Source organism: Pinus tabuliformis, chromosome 7 (genome assembly GCF_031772625.1).
Source record: "Pinus tabuliformis cultivar Carrire ecotype Pingquan chromosome 7, CPIR1, whole genome shotgun sequence".
Lineage (NCBI taxonomy): Eukaryota > Viridiplantae > Streptophyta > Pinopsida > Pinales > Pinaceae > Pinus > Pinus tabuliformis.
The window spans coordinates 1,322,356,495-1,322,379,309 of record NC_142293.1 but is presented as its reverse complement, the minus strand read 5'-3'; the positions used below and the strand labels follow the sequence as shown (position 1 = coordinate 1,322,379,309).

The window sequence follows — 22,815 nt, the reverse complement described above, 5'->3', positions numbered from 1 at the left end:
TGGAAGTCAAAGGTTTTAGGGTGGCATTCATCGATGGAAAGACGATGACAAAAATGCTTGAATTCAAAAAAGAGCATGAAGGTACATGTCTAAGATGTACCGAAGGAAAATCTTACAAGGGAACCATTCCCCTCATGTAGCAAGTCCACAGGTTTGGAACAACCCGAGGGGTTTGAGATTCATAATCGGGAATCTCATGTATACAGGTGGAAGAAAGCCCTCTATGGCTTGAAGCAAAACACCTCAGGCATAGTATGAGAGGATTAATAGCTGTCTGATGAAGCTGAGACTCACTAGGAGTGAAGCTGATCCAAACCATTGCTCGAAGGTTGTGGATGATAGACCTCTCATACCGACACCTTCTGAGGACAACCTATTTCTGTCAGGTGCAGACCCTCTCATTTCCAGAAGTAAGAAGGAGTTAGATTTCGGATTTGGAATGGTGAACAAAAAGCCTGCAACTACGTCGATGGAGCTTAACTTTCAGAAGTTGTGTGGTAGGGATACCGAACCTGATTTGGGAAATGCCTTTGAGTTTCACAAACTCATACTAGCATTGATGTTCTTGGTGAACTCCCGTCCAGATATATGTTTTTCAGTTAGCATGATGAGCTCATATATGGTTGAGCCTCATTGGATTGGTGCTAAGAATTTATTGAGATATCTACGGGGCACAATCTCTCATGGACTGAGATACACTGCCGGAAATGTGAAGCTGCATGACTATTCAGATGCTTGACTGGGCAGGCAGTGTGGAGGATCGCAAGAGCACTTTTGAGTGCTAGTTCTCTTTGGGTTCTGCTTCGATATATTGGATGAATAGGAAGAAAAAGTCGGTTGCTATAAGCACCACTGAGACCAAATACAAAGCTACGAGTATGACCTCATGTGAAGCTGCCTGGTTGTGGAAGATCTTCAGCGAGCTGTTTGTACACATGATGGATACCACCGTGATCTTCTGTGTCAACCAGGGGGGATTTGATTGTCGAGGAATCCTATATTCTATGATTGCTCCAGCATATAGACATCAGATACTACCTTATCTAGGATATGGTACGTCGATGAGTGAGGAGGCTCCATCACATTGAGACTGATGTATAGGTCGTAGACATTCTGTCAAAGCCCCGGGGAAAGGTCAAATTTGTGACTTTCTCGAACAACCTGGAGTCATTGAGAGGCCCTCTTATGAGAGTCCTTCATGATGCATGCATTGAGCTCTTGGAGCTCTGGGGGGGCTTGGGGTACTACTTGGAGCAACAAGCAACCATAGGGAAACTCACCCTCCCCTAATGGTGCGATGTGTACAAGGTGAATGGCTCAACCTTCCCCTGTGATACCCTGAGGCGACTTAGGTATAGGATGAATGATTCTCCTGTCGAGGCATCCTACCCATGTAGTCTGGGACTCATGGGAAGTACCTCTCATATGGCCAGTGAGTAGGGAAATGGGATTAGGTACCATAGTAGTACTATCGATGGATGCATCATTGTATCTACCATACTCCCTATGCTAGGATGACCTCCATTAATCTGGGATCAGTATGAGTGGTTTGAGACACTCTCTTGTGATATTGATATAGGATCAATAAAACTGACTTCGGGTCAGTAGAGAATGGTATGAGACATTCTCAGTAGAGTAGAGTAGAGCTCAACACATCTCAGCAGAACAGAGCAAAGCAGTGTAGGGCACTGATGGCATAGATAGTACAGTTAGAAATATGGATCAGTCAATGGAGTTCTCCCTAGTTGAGAGGGAGTGTTAAAATGGGCAACTAGGGCCAAAATCGATGTGGGTCATCTTGTTTATGGCAGCTCATATTTTTCTTGGATCCCTCTCATCGAGAGGTGTAGGATTGATCTAAAGATCATCAGATTCTGATAAGTATTCATGGAGTTATGAATTTATTTGTGTTATAAGACAATTCGTCAAGGTCAGCCAACAACCAAATAAACCCCACATGTGCTCAACGTTTTAGTATAAAAGGAGATGACTTGAGAGTCATTTCTTACACACACTTCTAGTGATCTCTTCCTCTCCACTTGTCTTGGGTTTTGGTGGGAGGAGAGATCCTAAGAAGACAATGCTGCCCTAATGGAGATGATGCTCTAAAATGCAGTCATGGAGTGAGAAGCCCTAACGTAGAAGCCCTAGTGCAGTCAAGTGAGAAGCCCTAACACAGTCAAATGAGAAGCCCTAACGCTATCAAGGAGGCATTTTAAAAGGTAGCTGAGTTTGTGGAGATATTCTCACTGTTTTGGGTGAGGAATTTAGAGAAGAAGAGCTGCAGCTCTTAGCCACATTGTAGGAGGCAAGAAGAGGGCGTTTTTGTGACACGTTGGAGCAGCCTCACCTTGAAAATAAGGCCGCAGACTATAGGTAAGTTTAATGACTGTTTTGTGCATAGTTTTGGGGTGTATATTTCTGTTTATAGGGCTACAGTGAGGGACTGCTGCAACAGAAATTGGGAGGTGAAGTTTAGATGGAGGAGAGGCCTAGAAAGGCCCTCCTAACCAGGCCGCAGTCATCTCAAAGTGACAACGTGAGGAAGCATAAGGAGCAGCGTGGAGGGTTGTGGTAGGAATAACTGTTGTAGGTGACAACGGATCTATAAAGGGTTGATATGCATCCTAAGGAAGCATCGTAGCTATGGAAGAAGCTTGCTAAGGTGGGCTGTAGTCATCAAGGGACTTGTTTGATGATTGTTAGGTGGAGTTAGGGCTGCCTAGTGCCCTAACTAGATCAGTTATGAACAACAGGTTGGGACAACACAATGCATGGGACTGCAAGGCAGCTAGCACACTAATGCAGCTAAGATGCATGGGACTGCAAGACATAGTGTTGCTAAGATGCATGGGACAACAAGACATAGTGTTGCTAAGATGCATGGGACAACAAGGTACATAGTGCTGCTAAGGCACATGGGACAGCAACAAGCATGGACAACATGGCAGACAAGGTGTAGCAATATGATGTGTACAACATGATCATGAGATCCAACATTATGATGATGGGTGCAACATGGTGCAGCACAGTGAGGTGCAGCATGATGACGAGATGCAACACAATGATAGGTGAAGGAGTCACCTTGGAGAATCTGTTGAAGTAGCATGTCTTCAACTAATCTCATGTATCATCTTCTTAGAGATGATATATGCTTTTATCTAGATAATTCAAAGTGTTGACTTCTGTTGTAAATGTACTCTCTCTCTCTCTCTCTCTCTGTTGAACTATTGAAGAACATATAAGAAGAATTGATCAAGGGTTTCCCCACATTGGGGTTTGTCCCTGGCTAGCGCCACATCTTGTGTCCTCTTGTCTTGTCTTGTCTTCTGTGATTCATGTTTATGTTCTATCTGCATTTTAATTTAATGTTGATGTGATTGCTAATTTGGAAAAGATATTGAGCTAACTATGAAAATTGAAATAAATTGCTCTAAGCATAGAAAATACCTAAAATTAACAGTATACCTAGCTTCTTTCATTTCATTATTGTGGGTCAGACTTTTTTTGTTCTCATTCTGTTGGGTATTCTAGGCTTTTGTTCCCTTATCTTTATTGTTTTGGACATTTTGTTATTTAGAGCACTGTTACAGTTACAGATCTGAGCACATTGTTTAGGCATTTATTTATTTATTTTAATATTTCTCCTTTAAATTTCTGTAATTTTATTTTATATAAATAATCTTATGTACTTCTGTTGTGTGAGAGTATCATGTTACTTCTCCCCAATCTGGTTGTTTTGTTTCCTTACACTATTGACAGCTGTTATATTTTTTATTTTCAATTATTCACATTTTCTTTTACCATTTTTATATTCAAGTCTAAAATGGTTGTTGGTTTTTTACTCGTGCAACGTGTTGCAGGTTTGAGCCATACCTGAAAAATGCATGCAAGAGGTTCGTAATGCAACACAGGCCTACATATATAGCAGATGATGATCCCAACAAGGATGTCAATATTGCATTCTACAATATTCCTACTTTGAGGAGGTAGATAAAACTCACTGTCGTTTCCCCATTGTGAATGATATTATGTACTAGGTTCTTGTCAAAATAAAAAGTATCTTGCCTTAAAAATAATTCTGCTGAGTCACATTTCCCCCAAATTTTATGTACTGTGTTCTTGTTAAAATACAAAATATCTTGTCTTGTAAAGAAGTTTGGTTTAATATTTACCCCAACCTGACACTTATGTTACTAAAAAGGATACAATTTCCATCCCTTCAAAGACTACATGCTTACAAAATATCTTTTCTTGAAAAGAAGTTTGGTTTAATATTTACCCCAACCTGACACTTATGTTACTAAAAAGGATGCAGTTTCCATCCCTTCATAGACTACATGCTAAGCTTGGAGCCATTTTCACATCAAAATAACATTCTCCCTACCTATCCATGCAAGTAGAGCATATGCATGGGATCTTTATTTTCACAATCTCTTCTTAAAGCATTTTTGCAATCTCTTCTTAAAGCATGCAAGTAGAGCATATGCATGGGATATTTATTTTCGCAATCTCTTCTTAAAGCAAATAGATGAGCCAAAGATTGGATAGCTATACTTCCGAAATCAAGAATCAATTAGTTTCAGTGGCCCTTTCTCTGGGTAAATCTTCCAAAGTTCTGGCACATCTTTGTGACCTTGGGAAGTGTAGAATGGCCATCCCAATTACCCGTCAAACGCTCCAGACAGATTTGTGGCAACATCAAGTACCCCAATGACACCTTATTAGCTTACTGGTAAATTTATGACGTGATCATATTTGTAAAAAGATCTATCCAATACCAAACCTCCTTAGAAAACAGACAACTCTACTAGTGGCCAAAATCTTTTGGGTTTCTGCAATATCTGCAATTTGTAGCAACATTATGACAATCCTTCTATTTAGAAAAGTTATCTTGTTATCTTGATGAAAATGTTGGTTTAGACTTGAGACTACTAGAATTTCAGCTCTTTTAATGCTTTTGAATCCCATGGTCACTCCACTTGTGCGTGTAGAATAGATCTAAACAAAAGGCGGCATGCTTCTTTCATCATTTAGTGAAACAGGAGATTGTTTGGATTCTTACAATGGGGGTTTTGCATGTTCACAGGCTAAGAGTTTTAAGTTTTAACCATTGCTAAAATTGGGAAACTGGTATCTGTAAGTGGGGTTGTGACTCGAACTAGTGAGGTTCATCTAGAGATTTTATAGGGAACTTTCAAGTGCTTGGATTGTGGAGGAGTGATAAAAAATGTGGAGAAAGCATTTCTGTATTTATCTTTGTTGCTATGAATTTCTGTTATTTAAATCTAGTTGTCAAATAAGACAGTGAGGACCATAGAGGGGAACTTCAAATGGTTTGGAGTTTGCTCCCGAGTCCCAATGCCTGGTTGATAACGTGATAATTGATGCTTATTTAATGCTGATATCTGGCACTTGTATATTTATTCCAATAAATCTACTGGTAATTTGCATTGGCATATTAGTTGTTGAAATGTGTATCCGTTCATTATGTCATAATCCCTACATAGTTCACTAAAGACCTTCAGAAAGCAAACAATTTATGTGAAAATCACTCACATTTCTTTGAATTTCTTATGGAACATTCCGATATTTTTCCCAGATTTAAATTTTGTATATATTCTATCTGTTTGTAATTTCTAACCATGATCTTGCTTTTCAGCCCATTATTTGTGTGAATGCTACTTGTTCAAATCGAGATAGATGGGCTCTTCTTCATCAAGAGAGCAAGTTTGCAGATTGGCAAAGAGTTTGAATGCAAGAGACATCCAAAGAGATACCTGCTGGTTCTCTTCCACGGTCTTTAGATGTCATTCTCCGACATGAGATTGTTGAGTAGGCAAGGGTTGGTGACAAGTAAGATTTCTCATCCAGTGAGCTTTTAGCATAAGGTTTTAAATGCTTCATTAAGTTCAGTCATGGTTTCTAATTATTTTTCCTTTCACCACATCCAAGTGTAAACTGCAATCTATTTTATCTGGTGCTTTGGGAAAATTGGGTTCTACATTGTCCTTGGCAGGTGGCAACTGTCATTCAATGCCCTTGCATTTTGCATGATCAAATCTTTATCTTTTAAATCTACAACAAGGGTTCATTGGATACTTCTTGCTGTTATTATCATTATTTCTTTTCTTTCATTTTATTTTTTTGGGTGGGACAGGGGTGCCACACAATACCTTTCAACTTAATCAGCTATTGGGTAGCCTCTTCTTTCTGTAGCTATTGCGTTAATGGTTTTTTCTATTTTAGGGTGATACTCACAGTCACGGTTGTTGTCATACTAGACATATCAGCCTTATCCTCACCTGGTGACATGGTAGAATCTAGCAGAGAAGGTACTTATAACCGAAGTGCATTGAGTGGTTATGAAGGAGTGTGTGGGCTTATATCTCTTGGTGTACGAGATCTCTCATATCTCCTGACATTTATTGCTAATTGAGTGCAGGTATTATAGGTCTTGTTACATTTTAGCATGCTAGATCAATGATTATGCTTACAAATTTTAACTTTTTATAGTGGTTTGTTCAAGGAATTAAGTAGCCTTTTATCATCATGTGCAGCTTCATGACAAGAAAAGAGGTATTGACTTTAGTGGAGTAAAGAAGGATGGCGAGGAAGATGATACACTCCATTTTATGGTAATATTATCTCAATTTTCTAATTTGGTATGTCAGAATGTGGTGGTGAACCTTCGGTGATTTAAAGCATCCATTTGTATCCTTTTTTACATGTTGTTTCTAAACTTGTCTTTAGCATGAAACCTTTGTAATCCAATCCTCAGATCCTCGGGCCTTTATCGACGACTTTTTTGTTTTTGTTGGATAGGTATTTTCAATAACACTGAAAACTCAATATTCTACTTGACTGCAAATGTAGGGCCTATGGTAGTTTTAACTTTTTCCATCTTTTATTGAATCTCTAGTGCTGCTCGTCATGATCGTTAGTGTTCCATGTATAGAACTTATTTCTCTTCTCAAAACATGCAAAGCTTCTATGCTCATTATGGATATCTATTGGCTATTTCCTTCACAATTTCCATGAATTTCTTATGTACAATTCATTTTAGTTTTGGCCTAATTTTTAGAGTTCTCTTTGGTCTGTTTCTGTATATAACTTTATTTGGTAGAGTTGTAGTACCATGAGTAGGTTCATGCTTGGATATTACATTGGTTGCACTACAAAATTCTCTTTATGATGTGTGGTCATACCTTATTCTTTGACTTGACTCAGACTATCGTGTCCAGCTTCCACTATCAATTCGAGTGACATTGCATCATTAATTTATGAGGAAATAGAATGTGGAAATCCTAATGATTTATGGGTATGCTCTGTCTACACATTGTATTCTTGTATGTTTTGTGTGCAGTTTGCAATGTAAGTTTAGTTTCCTGAACAATGTGGAAATTCATCTATGAATTGTATTATGTACCCTGTGTTATTATGTTTGTCATAAACTACATATTATTTCTTGCTTTATTTTGTGGGCTCATTGAAAAATTTATAACAGTATTTATGGTCTTACCTGTTTCTTAGTTCTGTGGCTTTTATATCCTGTTCCATGTATCCATACAATGGCTTCTTGACACATTCGCGAGGATGTGTTTGGATGTGAGAGTAATTAGAATGCCAATGTTTTTAGAAGTGTCCATAAAATGGGATATTGTTTGATATTTTGGAAAATGAAAATCATTAATTTTAAATCAAGTTGTCAAATAAGACAGTGAGGACCATAGAGGGGAACTTCAAATGGTTTGGAGTTTGCTCCAGAGTCCCAATGCTTGGTTGATAACATGATAATTGATGCTTATTTAATGTTGATATCTGGCACCTGTTTATTTATTCCAATAAATCTACTCGTAATTTGCATTGGCATATCATTTGTTGAAATATGTATCTGTTCATTATGTCATAATCCTTACATAGTTCACTGAAGACCGTCAGAAAGCAAAGACTTTATGTGAAAATCACTCACATTTCTTTGAATTGCTTATGGAACATTCCGAAAATTTTCCCAGATTTAAATTTTGTAGATACTCTATCTGTTTGCAATTTCTAACCATGATATTTCTTTTCAACCCATTATTTGTGCGAATGCTACTTGTTCAAATCAAGATAGATGGGCTCTTCTTCATCAAGAGAGGAAGTTTGCATATTGGAAAAGAGTTTGAATGCAATAGACATCCAAAGAGATACCTGTTGGTTCTCTTCCACGGTCTTTAGATGTCATTCTTCGACATGAGATTGTTGATCAGGCAAGCCCGGGTGACAAGTAAGCTTTGTCATCCAGTGAGATTTTAGCAAAAGGTTTTAAATGCTTCATTAAGTTTAGTCATGGTTTCTAATTATTTTTCCTTTCACCATATCCAAGTGTAAACTGCAATCTATTTTATTCGGTGCTTTGGGCAAATTGGGTTCTACATTGTCCTTGGCAAGTGGCAACTGTCATTCAATGCCCTTGAATTTTGCATGATCAAATCTTTATCTTTTAAATCTACAAGAAGGGTTCATCAGACACTTCTTTCTGTGATTATCATTATTGCTTTTCTTTCATTTTATTTTTTTTGGTGTGGGACGGGGGTGCCACAGAATACCTTTCAACTTAATCAGCTGTTGGGTAGTCTCTTCTTTCTGCAGCTATTGAGTTAATGGTGTTTTCTATTTCAGGGTGATATTCACAGGCACGGTTGTTGTCATACTAGACATATCAGCCTTATCCTCACCTGGTGACAGAGCAGAATCTCGCAGAGAAGGTCCTCAAAACCGAAGTGCATCCAGTGGTTATGAAGGAGTGTGTGGGCTTAAATCTCTTGGTGTATGAGATCTCTCATATCTTCTGGCATTTATTTCCAATTCAGTGCAGGTATTATAGGTCTTGTTACATTTTACCGTACTAGATCAATGATTCTGCTTACAAATTGTAACTTGTTATAGTGGTTTGTTCAAGGAATTAAGTAGCCTTTTATCATCATGTGCAGCTTCATGACAAGAAAAGAGGTATTGATTTTAGAGGAGTAAAGAAAGATGGCGAGGAAGATGATACACCCCATTTTACGGTAATATTCTCTCAATTTTCTAATTTGGTCTGTCAGAATGTGGTGGTGAACCTTCGGTGATTTAAAGCATCCAGTTGTATCCTTTTTTACCTGTCGTTTCTAAACCCGTCTTTAGCATGAAACATTTGTAATCCAATCCTCATATCCTTGGGCCTTTATCGGTGATATTGTTGTTTTTGTTGGAAAGGATTTTTCAATAACACTAACAACTCAATATTCTAGTTGGCTGCAAATGTAGGGCCTGTGGCAGTTTTAATTTTCCCATGTTTTATTGAATCTCTAGTGCTGCTCGTCATGATCGTTAGTGTTCCATGTATAGAACTTATTTCTCTTCTCAAAACATGTAGAGCTTCTATGCTCATTATGGATATCTATTGGCTATTTCGTTCACAATTTCCATGAATTGCTTATGTACAATTCATTTTAGCTTTGGCCTAATTTTTAGAGTTCTCTTTGGTCTGTTTCTGTATATTCCTTTATTTGGTCAGAGTTGTAGTACCATGAGTAGGTTCATGCTTGGATATTACACTGGTTGCACTACAAATTCTCTTTATGATGTGTGGTCATACCTTATTCTTTGACTCGGCTCAGACTATCATGTCCAGCTTCCACTATTAATTCAAGTGACATTGCATCGTTAATTTATGAAGAAATAGAATGTGAAAATCCTAATGTTTATGGGTATGCTCTGTCTACACATTGTATTCTTGTATGTTTAATTTGCGGTTTGCAATGTAAGTTTAGTTTCCTGAACAACGTGGAAATTCATCGACGAATTGTATTATGTACCCTATGTTATTATGTTTGTCATAAACTACATATTATTTCTTGCTTTATTTTGTGGGCTCATTGAAAAATTTATAATAGTATTTATGGTCTTATCTATTTCTCAGTTCTGTGGCTTATATCTTGTTCCATGTATCCATACAATGGCTTCTGGACACATTCATAGGATGTGTTTGGATGTGAAAGTAATTAGAATGGTAGTGTTTTTAGAAGGGTCCATAAAATGGGATATTGTTTGATATTTTGGAAAATGAAAATCATTAATTTTATTATATATAGTGATTGTTGCTTTCAACATCCTTGAGTTCAAAAGATGCATATTTTGGCTTCAACTTGATCTTCTTATAATCTATCCAAAATCATTTGATGCAGGTCATTGTGATCTTGTCCATAGAGTGATAAAAAATAAAATGATACAAATGCTTGCTAGAGTTTTAATTGGGGGAACAATGTAAATGGATATGAATGAAACCCAAGAGAGTTATATCAATTGTAAGAAATATTGGATCCCAAATAAAATTGGTATACTCAAATAGTGTATGGATAAATTCCAACCATTCAAGTAGGAAAATACTTCAAACACAAGTGTTACCAGTGCAAATACATATGGATGTTTAACCAAAAGAGAAAATTAGCATCTTTTGGGCTATAATTACCAAAGATAGAGATATTTTCTATCTTTGCAATGCATTCTTTGGCAACTACCTGGAATAACCAAAAAGAGAGAACCTAATACTTCGGATACTCCTCTCATGTCAATGATGCAATTTTTGAGACCCCCCTCTTTAACTAATATCCAAAATTCTACTTACACCCTTTAGCAACATCTGGTGACACTTTCACTTCAATCATGGAAGAGTAACAATTTAATGCTACTCTTTCCTACGCTACTGCCTTACGGCGTTTCCTTTGCAACATCTGGTGCACTTGATAGTTATGTTGTATCCCAATAGAAAGCCGGTGAAATTTATATTTTGAAAGAAACCGGAGGAAGTCTGAAAATAGATCGTTGGAAGGACACAAACTATAGATCAATGCGTTGAGCTTTAGCATAGGAATCTGAAAAGCAAGCAACATAATTGCCAGCCAGCCTTCACTAAACTAATTACCTCACCTGCCCTATTAAATTCTGATCTTGTAAAAGTAGATTATGGCCTAAAATGACACTCAAAACACACAAAAACCATATTTCTACTCTCATACTGAGTCCTGAACTTGTGTTACCCCTTGTGGTCTCAAAGGAGAAGTCCCACTGATATCAAACAGAGCTGAATAAATGTATGATTATGTAGATAGAGAGCACTTGAGCACTTGTAGTTACCACTAAGATTTTAATGGAGCTTAATGGATACTATGTTGCACGAAACTTTTGGGAACCCGACGTTTTGGGCCGTACCCGTACCCGAAACTCCGAAACTTGCCCAAAACTCGACTGAAACTTGACGATCATGTAATCATCTACAAAAGTTAAAATAGACTTGTTTTCCCTTATAAATTTTCATCTACGAGTTTTATTCCCTTTTTTCTTGCAAGATAATGTGGAATTCACTTATATATAGATATATATATATATACAAGTTTATGATGTTTCCGTTGATGTTTTGGTTTTTGGGAAGTGACATTTCTAAACGTACCCATTTCGGAAACTCTAAAATATTTCGGTGTTTCGTGCAACTTAGAATGGATATATAGTCATCAGATCAATTTACAATGTTCTCAATGGAAAATTGTTGAAAATTTTCCTTTACTACTATTAATGCAAATTTGGAAATTTCACCTCACTTTGAAGGTTTCTTGGATCTTCTCCCTTTTTTTTTGGATGAATTTGAAATATAAATTACAACAATATACTCTTTCTTTTCAACCACATACATAAGGTAGTTCAAGAAAATAAACACTAAACAAGGCTACTTCAAGGGATAACTGTTTCCAATGCTTTTGGCACCCTTCCAACATAGCCCAAATATGAAAATCATTTATTAGATAAGATATACTACATCCACAAATATGTTGAATTAGCTTCTAGTGTTTTTCGAATCATTTAACAAACTTATTGTAATGTTATATCAAATCAACATGCATAACCAACACTAGAAACTACTCCATCAAGATGAGAATTGTTACCCATCCAATTACATGGGTAACACTAAGATAATTTTTTTCTCCTAGATTGTAAATCGTCAGCCAGTGGTTCTACCATGATTCCCAAATAATCAAACTCAAATGTTTCACATTCATTTTTTGGTTAGTGCATTCATTGCTCTAGCCTAGTCATCCGATGAAAGTGGGTCATCTATGTTGAGAAATCTTGGGCAGAGAGTTAGAGTATTTATTAACTTGATTTCTCTTTAATCCTTGACATTTTCTTTAGAGTATTACATTTTATTAGGAAATTTTTATCATTATTTATTTCTATTCATCATTAGGACAAATTCCAATAAGAAGATCACAATACAAATACAAGAACACCAAATGTAGGTTGCTACCCAGGACCAAAACCTCTCCTAGAGGAAAACCCACAAAAAACCTCTTCTTATAGAATCAATTCAATGAAGACTTCCAAGATTTTGACCCAAGACCAAGCCTTCCAAGAGATGAGCCAACCAAAAATATCTCTTCAAAATCAAGATTGAGGAAACCCTAGGTCGTCCATCAAACTCGTACATCTGAGCAGATAAGGATGTCACGAACAAAAATTCACTTCCTTCACTTCTTCGTTGTCCTCTTAACAATTTCGCTCCTCCTTGCATGATTATACCTCTTCTTTCTTGCTAGGATCAGAAGTATATTTCATTGTGTGTGTGTCATCAAATGGGAGCAAGTTCTTTATATAAGCTTATTTTCAAGGGCAGATTAGGCCTTTCTAGGCCGACTCCATCTCTTGGAGGTTTCTAGACACATTATATTACAATAATATTTTTTCCATCTTAATACATGAGCCCTCCAAGGGCTAAGACATCATGAATTGACTCTTTGACTTGACTCTTTGACTTGACTTAACAGACCCTAGAGCACTCAATGGGTGCTTTGACCTAGGACAAACAACAATGGGCAAGAAACTCATTTTACGATAAATAATTTTATTTTACAAATACTATTTCTTTTTCTTTTTACAAGTACATCAATGATTACATCGTGTCATGACTCAAGTAAAATTATGAACACCGACACTAGTTACATTTTAACAATCTATTGTGAGGTACTTTAACAATTTTTTCATTCAAATGCTTTCTTTAATGTTTAAGGCATTCTACTATGGATCATAAGGTGAAATTGGATTATAGACCGCTATTGGCTTCATATTTGTTCCCTTACTTTACCTTGGTGGTTATCATGTGTCCCTAGTGCAGTGTGATCTACCTTAGGTTATTTTTTCATTGTCTATGGGCACAAATAGGAGGATCTGATGATGATAGAACTCCACGTTATTCATACTTAATACTTGTCATCATTCCCTGATATCCATTTTGTATTTTTTGATTGGTTGTTGTCAATTGCTTGTACTAGTTCCCTGTTGACCTTATCTCGTGAGTGTTGAAATATGTAACTAGGTTTGGCCTTCATAATGACATATGTAATCACAATTTTATGTATTAAAAATAAATTTATTATTATTGTTTTTGAGGCATGGGTTTCATGCTAAAGGGAAATTTATTTTTATGTCAAGCACCAATTGAGTGCTTCTAGATCAATTGAGTTATTGTCATGTATTGCAGACCCATTTGGGCATGTTCCATATTATAAAAGAAAATTTATTCGAGTTAAATTAGAGTCAAAATACCCTCCAAGACCTCATCATGGTGCAAAGATCAAGTCAGCCTTCACTAGTGGACAAGTCAGCGTAAAAGAAGCAATTGGACCTAGTAAGAGACCTATATATAAGGGAGACTTAAACTTCACTTAGAGCGCTCACTCACTTCACGTAACTTTGATCAAGGAGGATGGAAAGGTGTGAAGAAGAGAATGACAATAAGAAGAAAAGAAGAGTAAGAATTTTGCACAGTTTTTGGGCTACTCTTCACACATGCGAAGAAATCAAGGCTCCTATTGCAACAAAAAAGATTGAGTTGCAGAAGTCAAGTTAGGGAACCAAGAAGTACATTTTGCAAGAATATTTCTCTAGGAGAAATAATTAACTCGAGCAAAGAGGAAGGAGGAATAATCTACCATAATTTTCTCTCATGCAAGATCTAGGGTTTATGCGGAAGTATCTACTAGGAGATCGAAGTTGCGAAAGAATTTGTTGGGAGGTCAAATTTGTAGAAGAATCTGCTGGGGGTAAAAATTGCAGAATTTTATCATCAAGGAGGAAAGTTTTGAATTGGTCTTGGATTTCTCTTGATCAAGGGTCATAGGTCTTGGAATTCTTCAATTGAAGTTCTATAAGAAGGTAAGAATTCTTGTGGGTTTTCCTCTCAAGTGGAGAAGTTTTGGCCCTATCTAATCGCCTATATCTTGTGTCCTCTTGTCTTATGGTTCTTATGATTTGATAACTATTTGATTAAAGGAACACTAAATATAATAAATTGAAAGAAGAAGTTAATTAAGTAAAAATACATCACACGCAGTTATCATTAGAAGAGAAATCACCTATCTTGCCCCTAGATTTCTCAACATGGTATCAGAGCTAAGGTAACAAGACAAGAAAAGGCAGCTTGGAGAAGAAGTATCGAGAAATATCAAGACAACAAAGAGGACATTGAATCATCAAGAAAGGATACATAAGGGCCGAACAATCTAAGGAGCATCAAGAAGGACTATTCAAGAATCACGCCATCTAGAAGCAACAACAAGAAATTATCAAAACCCTAGCTCATCCGAAGAAGGGTTATACATTTGAAGCATTCTTGAGAAGCTCATACATTTCTCAATCATCATCACAAATAATATCTCAAGTACCCTTCCTCCTCTCAAAGAAGGACTACACATTGAAGCATCTTGTAGTCTCTACATCTTAGGGAAGTAGGAAGAAGCTCTGCCATCATCATCAAGGAATCAAGGTGATCTCCCTCTTCTTGAGTCAAGGATCACTATCAAAGCATACTTGAAGGAAGACATCTTCATCAAGAAGACATCTTCTATTATCACATTATAAAAATGGGCATCAAGTTGAAGATTTCATCATCTAGGAGTATCTTCACTTGACAAGTAAGTATCTTTATATCTATGTTTGAATCTATCAAAATGACTTCATTTTTCAAGGAGAACAACAAATTGGTTGGGTCATCAAACTTCCTTGCATGGAAAAAGAGGATAAATTTGATCCTCATAGAGAATGAAGTTATTGGTCATATCAATGGTAAGGTCTCCAAACCATCACAAGAAGAAGCTCAAGCAATGTCGAAGTATATGAAAGGGGAAATAAGGGCTCAAAGGATTCTTATAGAATCCATCAAAGATACCCTCATACCTTATGTATCAAAGTTGGAGACATCAAAATAAATCTATAAGAAGCTAGCATAATTTTTCTCCATAAGCACCGCTCGAGAAGTAATATCGTTAATAACCGAAATATAAAAGATCAATGTATCAAAGGAATAAGGTATAGCCTCATATCTAATGCGGGTGTTAGAAATCGGGACCAACCACAAGAGTTGGGGGAAATAATGTTCGATAAAGAGATGACCACAATTGTTCTCAATGCACTACCAAAGGAATGGGACAACTTTGTATCAAGAATCTATGGAAAGAAGGAAGCCACTGCATTCTGTGAAATTTGGTCATTGTGTAATATTGAAGAAACTAGCTTGAAGGCAAAAAAATGATGTAGGATCAAAGGAGCAAGTCCAAGCATTTGTTGCCATGGCTAAGAGAAAAGGATAGTTTGGGAAGTTTGGTCCTCATAAAAATAAAAAGATCAACATGTCGAAGATAATATGCTATGGATGTCAGAAATATGGGCATTTTAAGAGAGATTGTCCTAAATTCAAGAAGGACAATAAGAAAAGAAAAGAAAGGAATGAAGCCCATATCACCAAAGAAGTGGAAGAACCTAAAAAGAGGAAATCAAAGGAGGAAGTGAAAGATCTCTACTATGACTGAGATAATATCCTTCACTTAGTTCCTTTTAGTTTTGTAAATAACAACTATCATGGTAGGAAGAATTGTAAGATAGGACGCATCATATTAGGAGATGGCATCACATTGGAAGCATACAATTGAAGCAAAATCTCATGACAAAAGCTTGAAATAATAGCTGAAGTAGAAGTCTACATGAATGTAGCAGTCATCATAGAAAGGAAGTAGCTCTTGGTAACCTCACTAAAAGCATGAGTAGCATACATGGTTGGGAGAAAGTCATCTAGCATGGTAAAAAGAAATCATCATACATCATCATCATTATGAAGGAGAATTTGTAGAATGAGGATAATTAAGATCCTCCGTTGGAATATTCATTAGAAGGTTCATCTCTCTTGGAAGAAGCAAGTGTCTTGCTGACCATTCCACCTTGTGTGGGATCCATTGTTTAGAAGGATGATGTTATGGTGACAAAGGAGTGCAATATGTCAATATGGTTGAATTACTTTCAATCAAGGAAATGAAGATGCCAAAGGAAATCTATATGACTAAAAGGAGAAAAGAGATATGTATATATTTGATAGATTAAGTCATGCCATCATATAGTTGCAGACAACATGGGTAAATGCCTTACTTCATGAGGATGATCAAAGAAAATGGATCTCTTCCTTTGGAAAGATGCATAAAGGCATGCTTCACATATTGACAAGATGAAATCAACATAATATGTCCTCATATGGAATATGAGGTAGTTGAAAAAGATGAAGGAACTATGGATGGAATTTCTTGGGAAGCAATATGTGAAGAAAGAAAGAAGATATTGTGAAAGATGCAACTATAGTCATGTAAGAAAAGATAAGAAATCAACATCCAATGACTAGAAGAATTGGCTATAACATCTCCATAGAGAAGGTATGAAGACCCTAATAAGGTCTGTAAAGGAAGGATACCCTTGACATTAAAAGCCCTAGAGATGTGTTTATGCAAGATGTTAATGATGCAAGTAAGTGGATGTCATGATGAAAGGCCATCACAAAAGGTAACTTTGATTTTATTTTCATTTTTCATTTTTTAACAACATCTAGGTGGGTTGATACAGGGCTACTCAAAGAGAATTGTAGATGTCACCTACAACTAGCACTCATGTGGTTGGATGGAAGATCCTGAAAGAAAACATGACTTGGAAGAGTTAGCTGTATGAAGAAAATCTAGATGTGGACTAGAGGATCACTTTCCTATAAGGAGAAGGATGACATGACTGATGTGGTTCGTGAAGGAAAGTGATGGATGGCCTATGCCCTACGAAAGATGAAAGATCCATAACAAAAAATATGTAGTTGATGACATTGAAAGGAGGAGCCCTACAAGAAGCTGATAGTATCGTGATCTCCACCAAAGATCTGAGAGCTGTTGTTGGTAATAAGTCCCTGGTGAAGAGGGAGCTTGGACAAGTCCCTGGATAAGAGGGAGCTTGGGTACATTCATTTTATAGGAATGGATATATCTTCCCTAATTGAGAGGGAGAGATAGACACATAATTCTTGTCTCGATATTGTGAAGAAAGAAAGGAGGATTAGGTAAGCATCTATGACTAATTCCAATACTCTTTGAGGATGTGGTAGAATCCAAGATAAGAGTAGTCAAAGAAGAAATTCCTTGAGGATCTGTTATTCGAAGATCAGAATTGTTCTAAAAGGACATTCCCTGTGAACACCTGGGTGGGGTATGTGCCTTACGAGAAAATGATGATGGTGTCTGTCAGTCATTGGTCTCACCAACATTATGCTTTGATCTTATGGAGAGATAGCATTGTTATTCAAGGCCTTGCTGTGTGGCAATGCTGGTTAATATGATGAGATGCTCAGGCTTACCAATCTAGCTCTTCTTATGAGAATTCTTCAGTTTGAGAATGTCCAAGTACCTTATATGGATTATGCATACCTCCCTAGTCAAGAGGGAGTGCTGAAATATGTAACTAGGTCCAGTCTTCATAATGACATATGTAATCATGATTTTATATAAAGAGAAAAATAAATTTATTATCATTGTTCTTGAGGCATGGGTTTCATGCTCAAAGGAAATTTATTTTTAGGTCAAGCCCCCATTGAGTGCTTCTAGGTCAATTGAGTCATTGTCATGTATTGAAGACCATTTGGGCATGTTATATATTGTAAAAGAAAACTTATCTCCTATATATAAGGGAGACTTCGACCTCACTTAGAGCACTCACTCACTTCACATAAGTTTGATCAAGGAAGAGGAAAGGTGTGAAGAAGAGAAAGGAACGAAGAATAAAAGAAGAGTGAGAATTTTGGATTGCTTTTGGGCTATTACTCTTCACACGTGCGAAGAAATCAGGGTTCCTATTGATATAACAATGACCTAGTTGCGGAAGTTGAGTTAGGGCATCAAGAAGTACACTTTGCAAGCCAAATTCTCTAGGAGAAAGAATCAACTCAAGCAAAGAGTAAATGAGGAAGAATCTACCATAATTTTCTCTCGTGCAAGATCTAGGGTTTTTGCAGAAGTATCTACTAGGTGATTGAAGTTGCAAAAGAATCTATTGGGAGGTTGAATTTGTAGAATAATTTGTTGGGAGGTCGAAGGTGCAAAAGAATTTTTTGGGGGTTGAAATTGCAAAAGTTACTGAGGTCGAAGTTGCTCATCAAGGAGGAAAGGTTTGACTTGGTCTTGGAGGGGTCTTGGTAAAGGGCCATAGGTCTTGGAATTCATCAATTGAAGTTATATAAGAAGAAACAAAATCTTGTGGATTTTCCTCTCAAGTGTAGAGGTTTTGGCCCTAGCTTATTGCCTATATCTTGTGTCCTATTATCTTATGGTTCTTATGATTTGATAATTGTTTGATGAAAAGAGCACTAAATATAATCAAGTGAAAGAAGAAGTTAATTAAGTAAAAATACATCACAAGCAATTATCATTATAAGAGAAATCACCTAGCTTGCTGCCCCTAGATTTCTCAACAGTGAGAAGAAGGGGTTGAATATACTCGAGGTTGGTGTAGTTGCAAGAAAAGAAAAAACATGAGACAAATGTTAAAAATGCAAAAGAATGGCAACAAGAAAAAGTGTTTCCATTTTCATTTCAACAATATTTCTCTTACTCTTTAGTGGTATTAATCCATAAGGGAGGCTTCCTCATATCACCTTACGCATACTCTAAGGATATGGCTTAAGGTGATGTATAAGAAGTATATAATATAGCCTAGAGTATCGACAAAGCCTAGAAAGGCCTAGATGTTTTATAACAAGGTTCAAACACTTTATGCTTAAACCAAAGATAAAACTAATATAAATTAGGGTTTAATTGATATGCAATATTAAGGTGCACAATGTCATATAGCAACCCAAAAAAATGTTGAATAACCTAGGGCATCGTAGTTAAGATAGGATTATTCTAGCAATGATAAAAAATTGTAAAGCACCTTTACTTTTTCTTGTTAGCTTGATCTTATTCTTATTATTAGTGTATGTTCTTTCACTTCATCAAATTGCTATCAAAATACAAAAGAGAAGAACACAAGATGTTGGCTCTCTGCCAGGGCAAACCCTCTCTCTCTTAGAGAGGAAAACCATTCTTCAAATTTCTCTTATTGAAGCTTCTATTGATAAATGCCAAACCCTAGACTCTTGACAAGAAAATCCTCCAAGAATAAGTCAAGTCTTTGTCCTTCTTATTCTGGCACTTCGTCCTCCTTCCTCTAGCACTTTTTCCTTTTTCCAACAACTAATAGTGGTCCTTGTTATGCTTCTTAAGAGATATTCCTCTTTGATCCTTTGTAGATTCCTTCACATATGAAGAGTACTTTATCCCTCCTTCAATCGAGCTCTTTCTTGAGATATAGTTGCAGGTTTGATGTGACAACAATGTATCACTATTTCTTTTCACGTGTGAGGGGATTCCTTCAAAATCTTATGTGTATGTCCTCTTTCCTTCTTAGCTTTAGTGGGCTTCTTCTTCGCTTGAGTGAGATCCCTTATAGGCCTAATTTTCTAGCCCAAACAATGAGATAAGTATGACTGTAATGGAGGGTTGCTATGACAACAGAGAAACCCTCTTTTCCTTCGAATGTGTGACTGCAGTTGACCTTAGAACAATCCTCTAAGACTCGATGTTCTTCCTTCCTTCTTTGATGCACTAGAGGCTCCTTTCTTCATCCCTTTCTCACCCTTAACTTGTTCCTTTAATTTGTTGATTTCAGAGGTAGATTGTGTTGTCATTGGAGGAGTGGACAACCTCTTATTTATAGAGGTATGTCCCTTCTTTAGGCCGACTTGTAGAGATGAGGCTGACTTGTCATATATAATTCAGATAGTTTCTGTTAGTGATGTCATTGCATGGAAGAGACTTGTGACTTTTCTTGGAGGTATTCTTTTGACTTTAATACAGATATATACATGGTGTAACATGCCCTTAAGCATCTTCAACATTTCTTTTGACTCTTTAACTTACCTATAACACTTTTACATGTGCTAGACCTATTTCAATGAGCAAGAAACTCATTGATATAAATAATACAAATAATATTTGTTTTCTTTTATAAATACAAATATCAAAATTACATTTATGAAGACCGAACCTAGTTACACTTTCTTCAACACTCCATCTTAACTAGGGAGGTATTCATAAATCATTACAAAGTGTTTGGATATTTTTCAATATTGAAGAATTCACATAAGAGAAACCAGATTGGCAATCCATCTATTGTAGGATCATAGTAACCAACATTGTTTATAGCAAGGTCTTGACTAACAACTCTATCTCTCATAAGATTAGAGCACAATGTTGGTGAGAACAATGATATATAGACACCTTTATCATTGTCTCTCAAGGTACATACCCATTCGGGTGTTCACTAAGTATGACCTTCTAGGACTATTCTTATCTTGGGTTTCTAGCCCTCAAAAAATATTAGTCCTCTTGCCTACTCATATCTTGGATTCCCTACACATGCTTAAAGAGCATCAGATGCCAGATGATTACCCAATCCTCCATTATTTCTTCTAAAGTGAAGACAATAATTTTTTGTCTATCTCTTCCTCTTAATTGGGGAAGATATGCCCAAGTTTCCTCTAACCATAAACTTGATCAAGCTCCTTTGTAATTAGGAACTTGTTAGAAACTCCCTCTTAGCTAGGGACTTGTCCATGCATCAACAACTTCTTCTTCATGGGTTCTTTAGCTGCTTGATCTCCTTCTTCCTTTGATGTCATGAAGTTTTGTTGAACTTCTTCTTTTTGTAGGGCATTGGCCATCGATCACTTTTCTTCCTAGTTTGTCATGTCATTTCTTCCTTCATGGAAAGTGGCCTTCTTGATACATGTCAGAATCTTTCGTCATCTAGATACTCCTTTGTCATATAATTTAGAATATTTATCATATGGATGCTTAGTTGTACTTGCTTGTCCCAATACTTCGGTCTAGTAGCCCTTCATGACTTTATCATGATATTACTTCAACATCAAATAGTGCTTTGCTGGATGGCTATTCATCTTGACATCTTCGTAGAGTTGAATCAATTATTTGCATCTTAATATCTCCAAGACCTTTATAGGTGTCAAGGGTCCTTTGATATTTTTCTTCCTTTGTCAGAGTTGTCATGCCTTCTTTCGGGAGATGTCTTTAATGGATCTTGTCAGATAATGATTCTTTGTGGCCATGGTGTTCTTCACATGTTTGATCTCCTTCTTCATCTACTTCTTCTTGGATTGTTTAGTTAACCACCTCATACTCCTTATAAGAGCACTTCTTCATGGTGACCTTCATTGGATTGTAGTACATGCTTTCGAGCATGTCATTGGTGAAAGATATCCTTTTATACTTGATCATGTTTTAGAACTATTCCATGATTCAATAAGACATATGATGACATGAATAAACTTTGATGCATACATACCTCATCTTGATTTTGTGTAATATCCCTAACTCGGAATATTCCTCAAACCCCAGCAAAATCTCGACCAGGAAAACACACAAGTGGTATAGTAGCTGAGAAAATCACAGAGATATAATAGTAGTGCAGCAACAATAATGAACATATGAAATATAAACAGATACACACAAAATGCAGCGAGAAATACTAAGCCATTTTAATATACTGAGTAAAGGAATGAGTACAGATGTGATCAGAAGGACAGCACCTTAACTTGCACAAGGCAAGTGAAGAAATACACTCAGAATAACAAAGGAATGGCCTCACACTGATCTGCGTCCCAGTTGCTAGAAAACTGCCGTGCTGCTGCTGCTGCTGGAAATTGAATGAGGATTTGGGGCTACTCCCCTCATCAAAAAAGGATGAAACTCTGGAATCGAACTCTACTCAAGAAACCCAGAAAAACCCAGAAAGATTTTCTGAAATGGCCGACCCCCGAAAATCACCCCCTTGGGGTTCTGCGCAGTTCCTCAAAGACGCTAATGAAACTGCTGCTGAAATGTGTAGAAATTTTGAATAATAAACACTTATTCACAGAGATTATCCCGATTATACAATATTGTGGAATACATGCATAATACATAACCTCCTCTACATTGATCATCAATTTAGCAACATCAAAAACAATGAAACATCAATAGCATACACACATTAACACAGTATGTAACCCGGGGAAAGCTTACAGCTGAAAACCCCACACTATCTGTATATTAATGATTGTGAACATGTAACATTACATAGTACAATACTCCTCACAAGTATCCAGCACTATCTCCACCTGTTACACACAAAACTAGCTCAGATCTGATCAATCACTACTCAAATCTCCTCCACTGCTTTGCCTACCTCCACTGCACAACCCTGCAAGAGAATGAATGATGAATGGCTGATCCAAACTCCTATTTACCTTGTGAAAATCACTCACACTGAAAATCACGTGAGCACAGGCTATTCTACTGGGCATATGTTGTGCAATGCTCATGGGCATACTTAATACATTGCTTGTGC

The 22,815-nt window shown here is 36.8% G+C and overlaps 1 protein-coding gene across 1 annotated transcript; it reads left to right on the top strand.

Moving 5' to 3' along the window:
* Positions 1-5,642: 5,642 nt before the first annotated feature.
* Positions 5,643-8,854, top strand: LOC149252444 (DNA replication licensing factor MCM6-like). The gene is made up of 3 exons (XM_089456666.1): positions 5,643-6,445; positions 6,561-6,638; positions 8,665-8,854. Exons 2-3 carry the CDS (start codon positions 6,607-6,609, stop codon positions 8,816-8,818), a joined length of 186 nt encoding a protein of 61 aa, XP_089312792.1. The 5' UTR covers positions 5,643-6,445; positions 6,561-6,606; the 3' UTR covers positions 8,819-8,854.
* The last annotated feature ends 13,961 nt before the right edge of the window (positions 8,855-22,815 follow it).